This window comes from Hippocampus guttulatus, chromosome 3, assembly GCF_054856545.1.
Source record: "Hippocampus guttulatus isolate MCC_2025c chromosome 3, RoL_Hgut_1.0, whole genome shotgun sequence".
Lineage (NCBI taxonomy): Eukaryota > Metazoa > Chordata > Actinopteri > Syngnathiformes > Syngnathidae > Hippocampus > Hippocampus guttulatus.
Window position 1 is genome coordinate 20,573,628 of NC_141263.1, and position 21,020 is coordinate 20,594,647.

General features: G+C 43.3%; 1 protein-coding gene across 3 annotated transcripts in view; it reads left to right on the forward strand.

Annotated features, from left to right (window-relative positions):
• Positions 1 to 201: 201 nt before the first annotated feature.
• The window catches only part of insyn1 (inhibitory synaptic factor 1), a 75,185-nt gene continuing 54,366 nt past the window's right edge, over positions 202 to 21,020 (forward strand). The window contains exons 1-3 of one of the 3 annotated variants that reach the window (XM_086107545.1): positions 202 to 376; positions 453 to 735; positions 1,082 to 2,467. In XM_086107545.1, coding sequence (XP_085963671.1) covers positions 2,324 to 2,467 — 144 coding nt within the window. In that variant the 5' untranslated portion in view covers positions 202 to 376; positions 453 to 735; positions 1,082 to 2,323. Of the gene's footprint in view, positions 736 to 768; positions 916 to 1,081; positions 2,468 to 21,020 lie in introns of those variants that run through there. The other 2 variants (XM_086107544.1, XM_086107546.1) reach the window with 2 other exon arrangements.

The window sequence follows — 21,020 nt, forward strand, 5'->3', positions numbered from 1 at the left end:
GGCGTGACTTCCTCCCGATTTATTGAGGACACAACACACTTGATAAAACTTCACGAGTTGCAAGCGAGAGAGCGTCCGATGCCGGCTGAAGAGGAGCGATGGCGGAGAAGCTGCGCCTTTAAAAGCGCCAGACTCCTCCTCTGCCGAGTGGAAGCGAAGAGCCGAGTGGTGCTGGCAGGAGTCTGAGCCACACGATAAACTCTGGCATCAGCTTGCCTCCATCCGGCAGTCAGGGGGGACACGGCGAGGGTGCAGAGAGACGGGAGAAAGAGCAAGCGTGTCAGAAGGCGGGGGAGAGAGTGAGTGAAAGAGAGAGGTAGAGAGAGAGAGAGTGAGAGAGAGAGAGAGAGAGGAGGTGGTTCGGGGAGGCTCAGTGGTCAGTGCGATGAGACGAAGCGAATAGACGAGTGAGGAGAAGCTGTCATCTGAGCCCAGCTTCCCTTTTTTCGCAGGTTTGCCCGTCTGTCGGCTGCCTCGCGACGGCAGGCGAACGCCAGCGGGGGATGACTGGTGGCTCGTTTTCAGCGGCGCGGTTATTGGAGTGACGCTCGCGGCGGCGCTGACAGGATCGGAGGCGGCGGCGTCTTCTCCAGCCACTTCGGGCTCATCCGACAGACTGCCGCTTGCTCTTTCTCGCCTCCTCCTGCCCGTCCTCCCCATAGCTTCATCTTCCTCTTCCTGATGAGCCTGCGAGTGAAAGACCCCTGCAGATAGAGGCTTCTCTCTGTCAAGACAGTAAGTAGGGGAAGGGAGGAAACTGTGTGTGTGCGCGTGTGTGTGTGTGTGTGCCAGTGAGAGAGAGTGGTAGAGAAAGTGTAAAAGACAAGATGCTGTCTGTGGCTGGCTCCGAATGCCAAGGATGTGCAGAGACAATTTACTCGGGGCACAGCAACAGTAACGTGATCCCCGGAAAAGGTAAATCAGTGTGTGTGTGTGTGGTGATGCTTTCTGACACCAGCTCCGAGTTAATCCCTTCCGCAATCCGTCGCCGTTCACTCCGTCGCATGTTGAAGGTGCCGAGAGAGAGAGTGGGAGAATAAGTGATTGCTTTCCTTTCCACCCTCCTTCCCTGTCTGTCCAGGTGCCATGTGCGGTTGTCCGGTGCGCCCCGTGGCAGCGGCGTTGCCCCGGATCTGGAGGGAAATGCATCACATCTCTCATTCTCTGGGGCTCCACCGGGAATCTTTGCTTGGATTTATCTCATCCTGTTGGATGGCTCTCTGAAAGAAGAGTCCGCATAGGAAACCACATACAGCACGGATAAGAAGTAAAATAATTATCCAATCATGGCAAGGAGAGGCAGACCTGGTTCCCTTAGCAACAACTGAGGGAGATAGAGGAGAGTCACTTTCTCTTTTGTGTGTGTGTAGAGAGAGAGGGGGGGGGGGTCACACCCCTCTGGACTGTTGTGGGCATCGAGTGACACCCAGATTCTGGGAGCAGTTGCTCATTTGACTCAGAGTCCCCTGTAACTGTCTCTCATCCGCCGTGATATTTTTTTAACTTGTTCAATCAACGAGCAATTTCGTAGGTTTAGGATTTAATTCATCCAGATCCTACGCCACCTGGAATAAATCCTTCTATTGGGAAGGGGGATTGGATTCTCCAGGAAAAGACCCGCATCGGTCCATCTGTCCTCTCCCTGACAACAACTGAAAGATGTCATGATTAAGTTGTCATCTGCAAAGAAAAGGGGATCTGAAGTTTATTTTGACACGACTTCTGACGTCAAACGGAATATCCACGTTTTTCCCATAATCATCGGCAAGTCAACATATTTAATCCAAAAAAATTGCATTCATCTTTCTCTAGGAAAGTGTGTGTGTGGACTGTTACAGCATGGTACAATGTTGCTATGTTTTTCAAGTGCAAAAGGGAAAAGTTCTTTCCCAAGTATAGAACTGTGTTTTAAATAGCATCTCCTCCAGAACCATTTGAGTTGTACACACTGACACATGAGATGAGTTGGCTCAGTGTGATTATGTAAGATTTTTTTTTATTACAGCTTCGGCACATGTTTTTTTTTTTGCCTCTTCTATTTTCCATGGATTTATCGTGTTTGACTTCTCCTGCACTCACTTTCTCCCCGGTTTTGGACGGACGCCATCGCTGCCAGAGAGTGACCCTGTGCCTGGTGTGCGGAGCGAGGAAAGGTGTTTTGGTCGTCCAGGTGCTTTTAAGATGTTGAGGTCTCCCTGCGTGGCCGGGCCCCCTGTTCGGATCAGTAGCACTGAGGCTCCTCGTAGCCAAAGACATGGACCCCGACTCGGCTCCCCCACGCCCTCAGCCTGTTGGCCACTGGCCCCACGTCACCTTGTGAAGGATGTCCCTCAGCACAGCTCCGACCCGGGACACCTCTGAGACCCCCAGCTCGAGAGAACGCATCCGCAGCCACATGAAGATGGTGATTGACCAGCTGGAAGGAATTCTCAGAGAGCTGAAAGATGTGGCCAAGGAACTTCGGGAGGTGAGCTTGATAATTACACACACATCCGGCTTTAGGGCTTTGAGAGCTTGTGGGAGAAAGTGGGTTCTAAGTGGGTGTGCTACCGAGGAAGAGTTCATTTAATTAAGCGTAACATGCTCCTCACCGTGTGAAGATTGTGATTAAGATTTGAATGCGGGAGCTGACTTTTTTGTTGTGCAGCAGGAGGATATTGTTGATTAGTACCACCGTGAGGGTGCCTTTTCTCCTCATCAACGATGAGGCAATTACAAAACACTGTTCGTGTGTTCAAGTTAACAGAGGGTGGGTAAACTTGGTGCGAAAACTCGACGAGATGCACTAAAGCCTGGCTGTGAGGAAAAAAAAAAAGGTCTTAGATAAGATCCAACACTTAGCACCGCAATGGTTATGTAAGCATTTTGTTCAGGATCAACGAGATTCATGTAGTTTTGCAAATGCAGCGTGTCAAGGATGTTTGAAAGGGAGGCGGCAAAAGAGAGATTGTGTGGCATTTATCAGGTTCTGTCACTTGAAATAATGGCGCGAGGTGGAAGAAAAAAAATGTCTTGTGTCTGATAATCTAAGTGAGAGAGTACACAATGGCCCTCGTTCGTCATCTCTTCGGGATCTTCCCCCAGCTAGGAACTCGTCTTGTTCGGCTCCTCCAAAAGAGAGCGATAACAGCAGCCGGGGCAGACAGAGACGAATGGAAGCTCCTCTAAACCCATTCCGTGTCCTTCCAGTTATTAACCTCTCACCTGTCTCCAAGGAAGAAGAAGGAAGGGAAACATGCTTTAAACATGCTCTAAAGCTCCACGTCGGTGCAGGCAATGTGCAAAAGAAAAGCTGGGGAGGTTTTGAAAGAGATGTTTCCAAGCTGCCAGGCCATCGCGTCACAATCCCTTTGCACACATTCTTTCAGACTCCCACCTCTTATGTAGTAGGAGGCGCAAGGGCACGGCGCACAGCGAGCCTGCTCTAAAGTGGGACGGAGAGGCCGTGATTGATGATAATGGTGCTACAGCAAGCAGAGTAATGCCGGCCGGAGATATTTATGAACAAACACGCGCCTTGTGCTACTGCCAGCCCCTGACGCCTATTACCATTCTCGTCTCAACGCCCATTAAGGGAGTACGATGACGCTAACCTAACTTTGCTGGAATGTCTCAATCACGCTTAGACAGCAGGGCTTCATATGAACCACGATAGTGGGGAAAAATATTATAAATTATGGTATCCTTTTCTCTGAAACCGCATTTATGCTCTACTTGTGTACCCTCCCCTGGAAGCTTACGGGCAAAGTGGAGCAGTACCAACTGTGAAAAGTGGTACGCACACAACTGCCGCTTGTTACGCTCCTTCCAATTTTGCCTTCTCAATAACAACATTATTGCCACCTCCTCCACCATCGCCGTATTTTCTGCTTTGCTGTTTTTTTTCATGTTCGGGGAACATTGTGATTCAAAGCGGCCTACGCATCCATGTTTGTACATATCGGGAGGATCGCTTTGACTTTCAGTCGAGTATCGAGATGCAGGTGTCAGAGATGTGAATGTGAATGTATGCGCAGTTGGTTGTTTCTGGACTGGATCCACAGAAGCTCACTGACGGACTGACGATGCCCACCTCTGTTAGTCTGTAAACATTTGAGAAGATCAAATGATGACTTCATCATTTCTGATATTATAACCAGCATTTGTGGTGTGTGTTTTAAACACTGAGCTTGCCCCTGAAAGATTGCCGATGACAGACTAGATTTATATTGCCGGCCGAAATAGTTTTGTATACAGTTTCATGTTGGATAATATTTTATGTTTACGATGCCAGCCATTAGCCACCGTGTTATCAGTATCAATATCTTCCAATTAACCGCCCGTGCAATTGCAGATTGGCGGAGGAAACACAGTCACAGTCAGATGCCGGATGGCTAATGTTGCGTAAAATCGCCCATTCTTGGTCATGTGAAGGGAACAACATAATAGATAACAACTGTCACATAAATAAATGATGAATCGCGCGAATGCAGCGAAATAAATAATTCGGCGAGGGAGCAGTAATGACTGATTATCACCCACAAGGTCTTCAGGGAGCTGGTGTGGGACTGCCATGTTCTCGGGAAGTCAAAAGATGACACTGTAGAAATGTGGCCTTTCCAGTTACCTATTATTCCTTCCTGACTGTGGCAGTTTTAGAAGCTCAATATAATACGTAGAGCAAAGCAAAAAAAATAAAAAATAAATCTTCATTCTAACATCAATATTCAATTCAGCGAATTATTCTGCCTGTGAAACTTACTTTGCTTGTTTCAAGTTTTATCAACGTGCACTCATTTCTTTTTCCAGCCTTCAATCAAACCATTTAGTTGAAGCCTCAACTCGAATAAAAATATGAGGTTTCAATTTTATTTTATTTTTTTAATAACTTGTAGCTGTAATAGCCTTGCATATCGACTCTGAGAAATCATAATGTTCAGTAGCCATTTAAGAAGCCAATTCCAAATGTACGCTCTACTTTTATTGCATTTCAAGCTTTAGCAAAGTCCAGGTCATTTTTTTATTTCACTTTTAACATGACATGGTCCAGGGTAAATCTTTTCATCACGTTGAATAAGAGCTCAGAGAAAACAGTTTGGTTCAGTCTGCCAAGGTGGAAAATATTGTGGTCTACTTATGAGCTCAAGGACTTTCTGGCAGCAAACAAATCATTTAATTGATGTTATTAACGGTAGAAATGTGTATTCATTTGGAAAAATCATATGCCAAGTCTCGGGTGGAGGGGGGGGGGGGGGGGTTATGAATTCATCAAACATGATTCAAAGCAAAAACATGGATAATGTATCACAGTCAGAAAATACCAGGAACGTACCTCTTTGCTCTATAGGGGACTGTACCAACTTTTGGGTAGGGGTGAAGGCTCATAATCCATTGTGATATTTTAAAAAGCTGTCAAAAGTGAAACTATCCTCACCTTTCTCGTCAAGTTCCTAACGAAAATGTTATCGTAACAATGCAAGCAATTTTAATAACCAGAGTCATAAAAAAAATTCATAACTGAATTGGGAATGTTTAAATAACATTTTAACATACATGCAGTATATACACGCATAAAAAGAGCGTTGCTCAACAAATAATTTCTCCTGGCTGTGGTTAACATTCAAGCATGATGCGGTTTTAATTCCATCATTTTCCTTTTTCGCCAGACCTTGACCTCACCCATTATTTTCCCTTTAGGGCCTTGCTGTCCTCATAGTCTGAAAGGAGGTCATGCACAGGGTCTTGCTTTCTTGTTTGCCAGAATCCATCAGCCTCATTAATAAGCAACCCGTGCCAAATGTGCAGCTCCTAAATTCTTCCAAAATTCAAAGCACAAAGTTTAATTCTCTTCCGTGCCGAACCTACGGAATGATCTGCTATGAAACATTAATCATTGGTGCGCCCCCAGTAGCCCGTCGATGGGAAGTGTAGCACGTATCCGCAACATTCTTGGCTCACTTCCTTTCGTTGGATTTCCACTCCTGCAATCACAGTTTTCACCCATAAAAGCCACCCATAAAAACTGTCATGCATTTAATTTCCTCGATTGTGACACAAACATTCATTCGAATGTGCTGGCACAACCGCGCAATGCCTGACTGGGCTTTGACTGTTGAATCCATCCTGCATAAAGGCACAATCCACAAGCCAATAACATAATAGCCTCTTGCTGAACAGAACACAAAAGGACGCAGCCCGGACAAAGACCAAAAATCAGTGATTGGCAGGAGAATATCAACTATAATTCCATCCTTCCTATTGAATTAGATGGCTGTTGAAAACTAAAATCTGCCTCTTGGCAATCAGCATGGACTCCAAAGATTTCTCAAGTTAAATGGAAAATAAAGAAGCCGACTGTACAAAAGTTAGTGTGGAATTGTAGATGATGTTCCATTAGGAATGCGGTCGATTGTGTTGAATTGCTTGTTGATTAGTCACATTCTGATTTAATTGGGTCCAAAATAGAGTGCAGAGTACAAGTTTCTTGTCTAAAGAAGGAAAAGTGACGTTAGCGTTGGGAAGTTAAACCACAGCTTATTCACGCAGTGGCAAAACTCATTTGGGCAGCATTTTCTTTGATCTCTCTACGACACTAGCAACAGGAGTTGTCAATATTCACACATAAAGAAACAATATCGGATTAATGATCCGTAAGGTAGATTTGCCACCACTTTGCTGGTTACAGTTTTCAAGATAGCAGGAATGGTGGATAATTCTATTTTTGTGCCAATGTTTGATCACTATGAATATTTTCTGATAACCATTGTCACGGTTGATTTGTTTGGGACCAACAGGTGGCTCTGTAGGGCTCCTCCTACATCAGCACACCTGTTGGTCATCATGTCATTAGTAGGTTTTCTCTTAAAAGGACTCCCGGCCCGATCACTCGCTGTCGGGTCATTGTTGCTGTTTTGTTGCTTTCGCTGCTTCTGTTGGTTTGTGTTTATCATGTCATATTTTTTGCTTATGCCATGGTTTTTGTTGTTACTTTGAATTCTTGTTGTTTGTTGGACTTTGCTTGTTTTGGATTTGGTTTTCTCAGTGTTTGATTAATACATTTTGTCAAGCTCATCCTCCGTCCTGCCTGCTTTTTGGCGTCCTCCACCGCCACTATATGACAACCATTATTGTTTTATTTTATTTAAAAAAAATTGTCATTGCTGTATCTGTTATAACTGATTCCCATCAATGCTATCAAACAGTGGTATGTATAAATCACAGTTGAATCGTCAAAGTTTCCACCATCCAATTAGTACAATATAGGCTAATCTTTTAGTTTGGGTTCCTATTTTTACAACCGGCTCCAAAGCAGTAGTGCCTCATCAGACATGAACGTCACCGCACGTGACTGCTCTAACGCTTACTTTTGCACTTTCTGCACGACATTAATATTCACTATCATGTGTTGTCCTATCCCCGCTGCTGCGCGAGTAAATCTCACGCCTTGTGCAAATTTTTCCGCCGTGGCTGTCGTTGAAAGTCAATTCGAGTGACATACGGTACCCTCGCACTCGTGAATCGCATGACAGTCTTTGTGACGAGTCCAATAAGAAGGACATAAAGGAAGGACATTGGACGGTAATACCCCACGATAAAGCGATCCATTTGTAATAATCATGCTGGCAGGAGAGGCGACTTCGCTGGAGAAAACACTCATTGAGTTGCAGCATCAACCTTGGCTGGATGATAAACAACAAACATATGAACATTGTGTGACATTCAGATATTCGCTTCAACTAACTTCAGCAGAATAGATGGAAAACATCCGATGGAAGACACTACTCTTTATCGGACCCTTCCAGGCTGGCAAATTGAAATAATGTCATAAACCCCAAGTCAAGATACGCAAGACAAAGCATTTAAAAAGAAAAAAAGAATGTAAAGGGAGGGGTGGGGGGCAGGGATGATGGACTGTTATGACGGCCATTATGCGGACGCATTCGATGGAGCACATCTGTATTCGGCGCAAGACAAATGAACACGGGGCAGGCAATCAGGACTCCTCAAATACAATAAAGCTCCAAATGAGATGAGGTCAAAAGACGATAAAGAAAGAGCAATTATCACTGGCTGAATGCAGCGCATTGGAGGACATTGCCCCCTGACAGGAAGCCTCAGGATAGATTGAGGCTAGCTTTCTCAATAGTTGTCATTACGCTCGACCCTGCTGCTTTATTAATGAGAATGGCCACCGCGCAGGGCGGGGATTATTTAATTATTCATCGGAAGTCTGTCGTGAATCAAAAACTATCCATAGTTATTCATTTGCGAGTGGCAGCATTTGCGGCCATTTTACCCACCCTCCGTGTTCCGTAGATCGACCGTGTATAACCTTTTTTTTAACAGTACAAAGGAACTGAAAAGTACAAACACTATTGATCTCAAGACTCTAGTCCACGTCTGATTTGGCCGCATTTCAAAGCTTTTTTTATTTTTATAATCTATCCATTTTCTATGGGGCTTGTCTTCATTTGAGTCGCGACTGAACTGGAGCCTATCTCAGCTGACCTGACGCTTAGGGTAAAAACCCTGGACTCGTCGCCAGCAGTGTTGGGCATAACGCGTTACTTTTATTTTTACATTTCAACGTAGCAGAGTAATATAGTGCGATGCATTTCTCTAATGTTATTACAGTTAGTCTGGGAACGTGTTCCCATCCCAGCTGTCACCAGTGATGATGGGTTACTCTAAGAATGAATAATTAACAGTCACATCGAATCTAACATTTATTTATCTCAGGGAAATAATCCAGTTTCATCAGCTTTCCGTGTCGGGAAGTGATATCACGTTATGAGCGATGTCACCTTTCGACGGCATCAAAGATAACAATGGAGGAAGCAGAGAGATTTCTGTTTTCAAGTTGGAAATCCAGTCAGGATTTTGAGTTTGTGTCAGCTAAAGAAAACATGAAATTAATCACTATATACGGACGATAAAAACGTATCACTTTCAAATGCAGGTAACGAATAGTATGTAATATATTACATATTGGAAGCAGCCGATCTTTTTTTGTTTTTGTTTTGGGCAGTCTGACAAAAAAAAAAAAAGTATTTCCATTAACCCAAATCGAGCATCCTGTTATAGTTCTTATTAATCACAGTTGAATAGCATATCATCTTACTGGCAGCTGTTACCAGAAATCAAGAGACTTACACAAAAAAAAAAACGGTAGCTAATCAAATGACTTGATCTGCGAATGATCTTCTCACTACGCTAAATGCCGGCATTGTTTGAAGGCCCAGCGTTGACGCTTTTGAAAACAGCTGGTCCAGGATCAGTCGTCCTGTTTGCCAAAACGCCAGCCAGCAAGCTCGCTAGCTAACACCTCCCGTTTGAGACTGACACCAGTTACCACATGTTTCCACGTTTAGCAGCTCCCTGCTGAAACGAACACGCTCGGCCCTAAACCAAATTTGTTCCGAACCCAGAAATAGCCCCGGGGAGACCAAAATCAAAGAGCCACTTTCAATCTTCAGGGACCTCTTCTTCTCCTTCTCCAACTCTCACCACCCTCACGATGAGCCCCCCCCCCCCCCCCCCCCCGCACCCGCACTCCACAATCCACCCTCACCCAATATGCAGGGCAGAGCTGAACACTGACTCACTGTGAGAGACATTCTCGTGGCTATATTCAACATTATTAATAAGGACAATGCAAAAGCACCCCGCTATGTAGTTGGAAGATTTCTGGGTGTGCTTACCCAGTGACGCATGCGCTTACTTTGTTCCAAAGTTCGTGTTGAGACAGATTTTTTTGATCGAAACCTATTTTGCGAAAAAAAAGTCCTGATTTTGCAAAGTAATAGAACCTACTGTATTGAAATGCCGTTGTCTCAGTTTGAATGGGTATGCAGTTGTGAGTGTGGTTGGCTAATGCTAACAAGATTGATTAGTTTATTCCATAAATATATATATATATATATTAAGTTTAGTATTTTATCTACATTTTCAGTTGTCTTTATAACATGGCTGTCACCCGCATTCGTTAAAATACCGCAGACATCAAGAATTAGAGGACAATTGTCAACAGTCTCTGTTCATACTATCCCCACTCCTGCAGGGTGTGTCAATGCAAAGACGTCTTTCATTATCATGACGACATGAATGGGGAGTTCGGGTATTTCGACATGTTTATCCCAACAGCTCAAAAAAAATCTTGTGCAAATTGTGAAGACCATAAGAATATGAGTTATCATAATGACAATAAAAGCATCAATTGCATTTTCACTTGCAGAAATAGCACTTCATCGCCAAGCCGGTGGGTTGCAGATCAGTGTATGTGGTGTATGCAGAGGACACATAGCCAAACAAAAGAACACTCCTCAGCCCCATCAGCTCAAAAAACTTCACCCAACAGCCAATTACGTCCCGGGCTAAACCCAAATCAATTCAGTCTGTTTACATTCTGCACTCACAACAAACAATTGGGAGAATGGGACTTACACAGCTGAAATTGTTTTGTTTTTTTTCCGCCTCAGCGTGGCTCGGAACTTCATTGCCTCGCGAGTATGGAACTTACGACTTGAGTACTGTTCCATCTCCCCCGTCCCCCGTTAAAACTCAACAGCATATAGGTCAGAGATCATTAACTGCATGCATATACTGTAAATGCCTAGATGCCATATGCACTCCCGGTCAAACATTGCCTTGCAAGCTTGTTGAAGGCAGCTAGCCATTTGGAGCAGTATACTTGAGCATGGATGATCGTACTCCATCTAAGAACAATACAAATGGTCGTCAGTTTACATGAGAGTTCCGTTCCTATGGTAGCAACATCACCTGAATTTCTGAATGTCTGAATGTGCTGTTGTCTATCACGAACCTATTCTACTGCAGTGGTAAAGTCATAATTCATTTCAATATAAAAACACTTCCAAACCACAAATATGCAGCAATGAAAACAGTCAAACACAGTCAGTACTGTGGTAATTGAGTGGCGTCTTCTTGTGCCATGTGAGACGGATACTTGCACCAGAAACTGACACACTGGCTGAAATGAGGGGCTACCAAGGTGTAATGATGGTTCGCAATATGACGGATGTCCAAATTTGTACATTGAGTCACACATTCTCCCCGTGTGCTCAAGTCAAATGCTATCCACATCCACGTCAACCACTAATCCACCCTGTTGCTCCAGGGAAACCTTTGGAGAAGGTTTTTCACACGCTCATGTTACCACCGTCCTTCAAGAAAAAGTTCTCCAAAAAGACAAGGTTCAAACTTTGATACTGGCTGAAATGAGGTCGACGAGTATGTGGTGATGGCTCATATTCTAACAGATGTGCAAAATATGTGCACCCATTTTTTTTTTAAATTGTGCTTGTTCTCATTAAGGTCACGGGTGAACTAGAGCCTATCCTAGCTGACTGAAGGCATGTTATTTTGTTGAAGCTTCACACTTTAAGATCTCCAGGACATTAAGAAGGATCCGCTGATTTTGCACTTTTTGTTACAATGACTCAGTATCTTAAGGACCGCTTGTTATCTTGCTCCAAGTAAACCATTTTCCTCACCCATTTGATGAGAAACATTCATGCTTCCCATGGCTGTGTTTTTTTTTCTTCCTGCATTCTAATTTGCTAACGTCTACAGAGAATTGCTCTTTGGTTTTGTCATTTGGTGTTAAGATCTCAAAGGCCTGCAAGCACAAGGTGGTCGGCAAGGCGTTCGCCGCACAAACGGCAGCAACGCACCGATCAAAGTGCTTTTTCAGCCAAAACGCAAAAAAACTGGGCCAAAGGGCTGTTTCTCATTAAAAGTCATTTGAGGGAAAAAAATGACAATTACCTGCCTGCTGTGTCTTGTCAATTCGCTTTTCATCGCCTGACCCCATTTTGTATATGGAAATTAAATTCCTAAATTAAAGCTTGGTGTCGCGCCTCCAGCGCAGTGCTCTTTTCGACGCAGAGAAAAGAAGACAACAAGAACAAGGCACCTTAAGCCTTAAATGTTTTCCGAGCTGAATACAAAACAAGCCTGCCATCTCGTCAGCCTCGAATCATACGTTCTGTAAGGGATTTAATTCAGACTAGTGGTTGAAGTCATGACTTCAGACAAGTTATTTTTGCTGTGCTTTTGTCTGTTTGTGTCAACAGAAGTACAGAAATAACCAAGGTTGAATGTGCCCAACATCGTAGGATTTGTAAATCCACCAAAATTTCGTAAAGACAAACATTAAAGTTGCAGAATCCATCCACGTTTCACTTGTTATTGTTCACGCTATCAGCAGATTGCGCAAGACCTCACTAAGTATCAAACGTTCATTCTTTTGCTTTTCGATGTTCTTCAGATTTTTTTCCTTCATTTAAATTTTTTTTCAAGAAATCCTCATCCATCCATCCATCCATCTTCTACCGCTTATTCGGGGCCGGGTCGCGGGGGCAGCAGCTTTAGCAGGGAAGCCCAGACTTCCCTCTCCCTAGCTACTTCTTCCAGCTCTCCCCGGGGGATCCCGAGGCGTTCCCAGGCCAGCTAGGTGACATAGTCTCTCCAGCGTGTCCTGGGTCGTCCTCGGGGTCTCCTCCCGGTGGGACATGCCCGGAACACCTCACCAGGGAGGCGTTCAGGAGGCATCAGAATCAAATGCCCAAGCCACCTCATCTGTCTCCTCTCGATGTGGAGGAGAAGCGGCTCGACTCTGAGCCCCTCCCGGATGACCGAGCTTCTCACCTTATCTCTAAGGGAGAGCCCGGACACCCTGCGGAGAAAACTCATTTCGGCCGCTTGTATCCGGGATCTCGTTCTTTCGGTCACGACGCATAGCTCATGACCATAGATGAGGGTCGGAACGAAAATCGACTGGTAAATTGAGACCTTTGCCCATTGGCTCTACTCACTTGAATCCTCATCCACTTGAATAAAAAAATATATATACTGTATATATATTAAGTAATCCAATTGAATAGATGCCACACCTCAAATAGTTGCCTCCATTTACTCCATTCCGGGAAAAATCACCTTGAATTAACACCGCACCGCAAATACAAAATGTACCCCTTTCATCGCCGGAAAAATAATGTGTGTCATTCACTTTAATAAACATCAAACCTCAAAAAGATGACGCTCTTTTTCTCTGAAACCTAAACGTGCGGGTGTTTTGCACTTGAACAATGCTTGTTGCAATTTCAGGGCAGATCACTTTAAGCTAACAATAGCGTGAACACCAATGCCCATGCTCAGCGTGGGACTTGCTGTCGCAAATTGATTCAGGGATGGACACAGCTTATGTTTTCTCGTGCAAATCCATCACAGTGATGCGATCGACTAGTAGATAAGCAGATATAAAAACACCTCGTGTGCCTGCGTGTCTGCGTGCAGTATCATCACTCATGTAGTGTTTTGAAACAAGACGAGCAGAAAGCACTCTATATGGCTGGGGAATGTTGAGCTGTGCAGAAAGTAAAAGTGTGATGCTTTCCCGTGAGACTCTCGCTCTTGCCGCCGAGCTTCTTTTGGGATGTGGCTCCAACATATTGACCAGCCCATCATGCTCGGAAGACCCACTGGGCCTCCCTCCAGGAACTCTGCACTCAGCATAGACTGTAATCAGGTCTCTGTTTTTGACCTCTGCTGAGATCAACACTCACCCCCCCACCCTATAATTAAAAACAGTGCTTATTGGCTTTACAATAAGGTTGCTTACAGTCCATATACAGTGATCCCTCGCTACTTCGCGGTTCGTTTATAGCGGGTTCAGTGCATCGCGGATTTTTTCAAACATATTAAAAAAAAACATTTTTTTTAACATATACATGGAATACAGTACTGTATATGTTGCTCTATGTGACTCGCTGTTGTTTTGCAGCTTCTCGCGGACCGTTTGCGGACTTTAAAAAAAAAAATATATATATACAGTATATATATATATATATATATATATTTTACCTGTTTATGTTAATTGGACGCTACTTCACGGATTTTCATTTATCGCGGGTGGTTTTGGTCCCCATTAGCCGCGATAAACGAGGGATTACTGTATGTTCATTAATGGTGCTATAAACACGTAGATGCTCACTAACCAGCTATTGACATCATACTTTGATTTTCAGCATTCGGTTTTGACTCACTATTAGGTTTGTCAGCACTTATAGCAATATAAGATGTCTTTATAAAGCAAAAAAGAAAATAAGCATTTGTGATTTAAAACACATTCCAGGTATCTTAATAAGGCTGTGGCATAGTTTCCTCAAAATATCCCAAGGATGTAGAATCAGCACATTGCACACACTTTTTTGTCTTGCTGAAATGTGTCAATTTTCAGGGGGTGGACCAGTCGCGTGCAAGTGTATGTATGGTAAGCAAGTGGCTTCTATTTGAAAAGTGAATGCAGCTCTGCTTATCTTGTGCACAGTTACCAGTGGCAATTTCACCATTTCCCAAACCCATTGCAGTAAGAATACAGCTCAGTGGCACATGGTATCATGGTCTCTATAGCTCATAAATACTCCACTCTCCATTTAGTGCTGTAAGACACTTTAAACAGGTGCGGGATAGTTGCCTGCGCAAATACAAATGCAAATGTGAGCTGATTTGCGATGTTTCCCATGTACAGAGCAGTGCTCAGGGCAACGTGGGGCCCCCGGGCGACTCTTTCGTGGAGAAGCTCAGTCTTGCTACGATCCTCATCTGCCTCTTTCTGAGGGATCATCTTGAGAATTATTTTTGTCTTTTCGTTTATTTTTAGCTCCATTCTGCGATGCGTCATAAATCAACCCCGTATTGGAAAAAAGTTTGGAGACATTTAACGAGGAGAATTACAGAATCCAGATGAGTACAAAGTCCTAAAACAAGCCAATTCAAAAATTTCATGCATTGCAAATCCAGCCTTTAAATGTAACACTAAGCAATCAGCATTACATTCCATCTGGCTGTCTTTCGAGTGTAAAGTGGCCTCCGCTGGTAACCGCCACACTTCAATTACCGTAATCAGCTTGTATGCCATCGACCTGAAGAAGTGTACAGTATGTAATGCCTCGACAGATGCCTCCTGTTTTTCCCACAAGGCTAAAGTATTTGTGTTAGCCACGTTGAGAAATAAATGCCGCACTTCAAATCAAAGCCCCCCCCCCCCCCCACACACACACACACACAGTCTGGGCACACAGATCGCCAGTCATTCAATTGAAAAAATGCTTCACCTCAAATGATTCCTTACCATGAAAAAAATAACATTCTATAATCCACCTCACCTTTTCCCCCCAACAACAGTCATCAACCTGAGAAATTAAAAACCAGACCTCAAACACAAGTGGTGCCACCAAGGGTGCTGTAATTATCGGAACTTTGACTGACAGCACCATGTCGCAGTAGATATCTCTACCGCAAGACAGATTGTCCACAGAGCAGACGTGGCATCTGCAAAATGCGCTTTTCATAGAAATGTGATGCTTTCAGTGACTGATGCTGGCTATTAATTTTTTTTTCATGAAGTTGTACTAAAAATAAAAATAAAAAAATAACAAGGATGAAGGCTTACTTTGGAGTGTGCGCTGTGGAGCATACTAATGTTTAAGAGTGTCGGTGGGGAAAGGAGATAAACAACCAAAATGGCGGTAATTGTGTTTTTCAAGTCGCTGAACATTGTGCCAGTTTCATAATAAAGAATGACTCTCGCTTTATGTTGGATGATTAACGCTGATCTTATCCCAGCAAAGGTAAATGCGCAATGATTCTTTAAAAAAGTTGTCAGGAGTATTGATTAGCCTTCACTCTGTCCCCACCTCCCTCCGAAAACCCCTCGACCGTCTCAAGTATACTTTTGTTGTATATCAACACACACACAAAAAAAAGATGAATTGCAATGGAATGGAAAGGTCTTTTTTTTTTCTCTTTCTAACGCACAATCAATTTCGGCACAACTGCTCAGGTTGGGCTATCTTCATTAAGTCTCAGCTTATTGATTGTGTCGGGGATCCATATGGTTAAAAAAAAGTGGCAATTAAAACTGAGCATTTATTCAACTTTGAGTGATGCGAGGGCTGCTGTATGAACCTTTTGAATGGCTATCAGGACTTTGTTTTATTTTGAATAACAGGGTGGGAGTAAGAGGCCGAGGCAAACCATGTTTCAAAGCTTCTAAACGATGTATTTTGCAAGCAGATATCAGAGCAGCTGCGGTGTTATTGAGGCCGCTGTAAAGTATCAATTTGCGACAGATGCTCTCTCCAAAAGAATTCACTTCTTAATTCAAACAACGCGAGTGAATCGGCTCATCAAATGTGCTTGTGCACAACATCCATGCATTCAACTGTCGGCATAAACGAGTCTCTTTTTCCGTCTCCGAGTATTGAGAAAAGTTTCTAGAAGACATGCCGGTCAACTCAAATCGTGATAGTTCCACGCCATATTCCCTCGACTTGTGGCCATCCGTCAAATAATTCTGGGCCTGCAATCAGTCTCTGTCACCCACTAAAGACACGTTAAGGCCTTCCTTTCACAAAAAAAATAAATTAATGTTTGGAATCTGTAATTATCTCATAAATGCTATCATTCACACAGAGGGCCTATTTGTGTGACTGGCTTAAATCTGGCTTTGCAACAGATGTGGGTAAAACCGCTGTTGGTAATTTCGCGGACAAGCGCAGCCCTGCGGATCTGCAGGTGGGCGGCTGTTCCACTGCGGGAGAGTTTTAAGCCGATTTAAGTCATCGCCGAAGCGGCTTCCCTCTGTGAACGTTTGAGCCCGTTTGAACTTATTACTGACCAAAACAGCAGCAAGATGTGCAAAAACACTTGTCACATTCTTGATTATGATTCCAGAAATCAAAGCCTCCCCTCCAATATACAGGCAATTGATTTGAATAGGCCACCCCCATATGTTTACAATGCACCAACGTGAAGAGCGCTTGTTATACTTTGAATGGGTTGAGCTTTTGTGAATGACTGAATAAACTGACCTGAAATAGACCAATAGATTTTTTTTTTTAAAAGACATATAGACCAGCATTATGGCGGCGCCTCGTGAAATGCATCAAATAGCGCAAGCCGTAGCCTTTAAGCGCCCTGGCAAACACGGGGACAGTTATTCGGGGTGTCAAATTTGCAATTATCCCATTATTGTGACTGAAGAGATTACGCTGGTGTGTCAAGAGTAATGGGCTAATGCAGGACTAATGCACCTCAGTCTGATTTGCGAGACCTCTAGAAATGCCAAAAACATTGGATTCTCCTCCTGATATTTGCCTCTAATCCGCCTAATTAATGCCAATAAGACAGAGATGTATTTAACATTTAAATGTCATTCATTACTTGCCTCCGTTAGGAGCCTTTAAGGCTGAATATCTGAGTGGGGTGTCTGCGATAGTTCAAGGCTAATCATCATGCTCCTGTATTATTGAATTCCTATTTGAGTTTTTCCTCCACCTGTTGTTTTCGATGCCAGCGAAGAGGATGCCAGTAGTCGGAATAAACCAAAACTTTGGCTTTGGGTATGTTTATCCATGAGCTCTTACGAGTAAAATAGGAACACAAATGCTTATTAACAATGATTTGTGAACACCCTTCCCGCTCCCGCCATGGCTTTAATTGATTTTAAAACATCTGGTATCAACAATAGTAAATTTCCATCTGAATATTTAATACCCGGCGACCCGGTGGTCGAGTGGTTAGCACATCGACCTCACGGTGCAGAGGTCGTGGGTTCGATCCCGGCTCCGGCGGTGGAGTTTGCATGTTCTCCCGGGCCTGCGTGGGTTTTCTCCGGGTACTCCGGTTTCCTCCCACGTTCCTAGAACCAAACTGTCCCTAGGTGTGTGTGTGAGCGCGGATGGTTGTTCATCTCTGTGTGCCCTACGATTGGCTGGCAACCGGTTCAGGGTGACCCCCGCCTACTGCCCAAAGACAGCTGGGATGGGCTCGGGCACCTCCTGCGACCCTTGTGAGGATAAAGTGGAACGGAAAATGGATGGATAGCCTGACTTTTCCCACTTGAATAAATCAATGCCTCCCCTCAAATAGACACCTCCAAAAATAAATGTCAGCCCTTTGTTTTAAAAGTGAGTGTGTTTACAATAACTTCAACAAATAAATGCCTCACCTCAAATAGACGCCTCCAAAAATAATTGGAATGAATGTTTTAAGTGTGTGTCTTTACAGTAACTTCAATAAATAAAACATTGAAAAGACAACTTCCATTTATATCATCAGAAGAACAAAGCAGTGTCTGCTAGTTGAATAAATAAAAGTAAAAAATAAAATCAACATGTGTGATCAATTGAATACAGAAAAGTCTCACATAGAATGTATACCTTTTTTCCTTCGTGAAAATAACGCGTGTCATTCACTTGAATAATACTCTAACCTAAAGTGAAGTCTCGTTTCCATCCCCTCAGAAAAAAAAGTGCAGTTCACTTGAATAAATAAATACTGTACCTCAAATTGATCCCTCCTCGTTCCACTTGAGATTAAAATATACGTGTGGTTCACTTGAATAAATATGTTATCTTTTTTTTTGTGCTTTTAACACTTGTAAACTTGTTTACGAAAGTCTTTCACACCTCGACAAAGGGCATTGAAAAATGGTTTGCATGCCAAGTTTGCTTTTGCAAGGTAATGCAAAGTGCAAATTACAGCATCTTTTTTGCAGGTTCACTTTGGTGCGAATGTTGTCTACATGGTTGGTTGTTATTTCTACCTTACTTCATGTTTTACGGAGCAAATGTTGATTCAAACGTGGCAGTTCAAATGACCGTTTTGCTTAGCTCCCATTAATATTGATACATTTCCTCAGCGTCACTCACAATGTTCACAAAGTAGGCGCTAACGGGCCTCACGTGGCCAGAAGTGCGTTGTCACGGAGTGGCAATTTCCGCTTTTGACTCACAGGAGGCTGTGGAGGGAAGAGTATCATCTCCTCCCCAGCTGCAGACGCAATGAAATCACAAACAGTTTCCCATGCATTATTGACACTTTAGTTTGTACATGCTGAGGGGAATGTTGATCTGCAAGAAATACATTTGTGTCATCTTATCATCATGATGCCACTTTTTTGTGCTTCTAAAGCTTCCAAATGTTGGAACTCATTCAAACCACTCCAATGTCAAAAGAATCAGACCATTCGGAATTTTTGTTTTACGCCCCCCCCCCACCCCACAATTCTACATTTTCCACGAATTCTCAAATTAAAATACTACTTATAGGGCGAGATGTAAAATTTTCATTGGTCGCTCTGATATTAGCAGTCCTCATCATATTATGATTATAATTCAATGATTTATATTCATTCCAAATTTTTTTGTCACATTCTTCATTTCCTACATTTCACTTATTTCTATGGCACTTCAGTTCAGCATCAGCTCTTCAGCATTCACACTCAGTTTCTACAGAAACTGCATTCCCTAGGTGTGTGTGGGTTTTTTTTTTCATAACTGGTTTTCAAACACAAAAATACTACATATTTCCATTCAGTTTAAAGTATGATCCCAAAACAACTATTATTGTCAAGATGGTGGAATAACTTTATTCAGTAGTGCTTGTGATTGCTCAGTTCAGTTTATGGGGCCATACATTTGATGCACTGCATGGATTATTTTGCAAATCCATAAAGGAACCCCCCCCCCCCCCCAAAAAAGATGCTGCGCAACTGTGGGAAGGCTCCGAACGTCGCCTGCATTCGTAGCCAATCAGATCAACGAGTCAGCCTCACAGCGGTAGTTTGACAAACGTCTCTTTTTGAAGCCAGTCAGGAGTCAAAAGTGAAAGCGTAAACTGTCATTCTTTATTTGTCTTTTAATAAGCAAATATCGCCGTAATGCAATAAAAGTGTGGCAATAGCAGTGCAGCTGTCATCAGTGCATCGGAGCTGACGCTTCCATCCAGGGATGCCGCCTGGATGTACTCAGAAGACTCTTGTCGATGTGTATACATTTGAAACTATTTTTTGAGATGACATACTGGGGCATCGCAAGGTTACAGTCACATTACCTCATTTCCACAAGTAGTTTATTCCCTTTTTTTTTTTAAATCTAAATTAATTACACACATCACTGAGACTTGGACTTGGGCTTTGAAGCCAGAAAGTCACGGATTAGAGTCCCGCTGTGGGCATGGAAAAAAAAAAAAGTCAAAATGGCAACTATTTGTTGGAGAGATGCTTGTCTGTTTGCTGGCTCCTGTCAAGGTACCCTTGAGCAAGGCACTGACCCCTGGCCCCAACAACTCAAGTGGGGTAGTTTGCACACCTCATTTACTTTTACTTTGAATGACTCTGCACGTGCTTGCATGTGTGTGATCTGGTTCTCCATGTTGCATGGAACAAAAAATACACAGCCGAATGTAAGTTTCTTCGCCAGAGGGTCAGCCACACAAATGCCATCTCACTTCTGGTGGCAGTTTGTGGCACATGGGAGACATCGTGAAAGAGGGGAGATGAAAAGAGAGACATTTATGATCTTCTATACAGTGGAGAAAACTTCGCCTAGTGTGTTATGGGTACAACCAGTAAGCCCCCCTCCGGTAGGACACAAAAGAATCACAATTCTCTTCTTGTATTTAAATACAACAACACATTTGCACAATGTCACAGTGCTTTGAAACAATATTCAACATTGTAGGAATAAAACCTGTCGCTCATTTTTGATTTGGCCTACAACTGCGTTTTAATGTTGCCCATGATGGTGGTTTTTGGAGAGCTCAGTGTTTTGTTTTTTTAGGTGACCCTTGCTGTAAAAAAAAAAATGCGAACCACTGGTTTATTCCGTTGTTAAAGCATCCATTTTGAGCATTTGCAGTAAAAAAAACTTTTGAGGAAAGCTTCCTCTGCCTCATTTGTTTCCTCTTTTTTAGTTCTTTGGCCACGGCCCGGCATGTGCACTTAGCATCAGTCATTGGAAAATACAGCATCTAATGAAAGGCTGTTGGCGGGGAAAGGATGAAAGGCAGGATAATTATTATTATGACTTGCAACAAAGAGCAGACGAGGACAGTCGGTGTCAACAAAATGTTTGGTGGTTAATATTTTCCCCCCTATCACCTGTGCGCACTTCATGGTCATAAAAAATGAGACTCACGACAACTCTGCAAAATAGATTATACAGCAAGGGCCG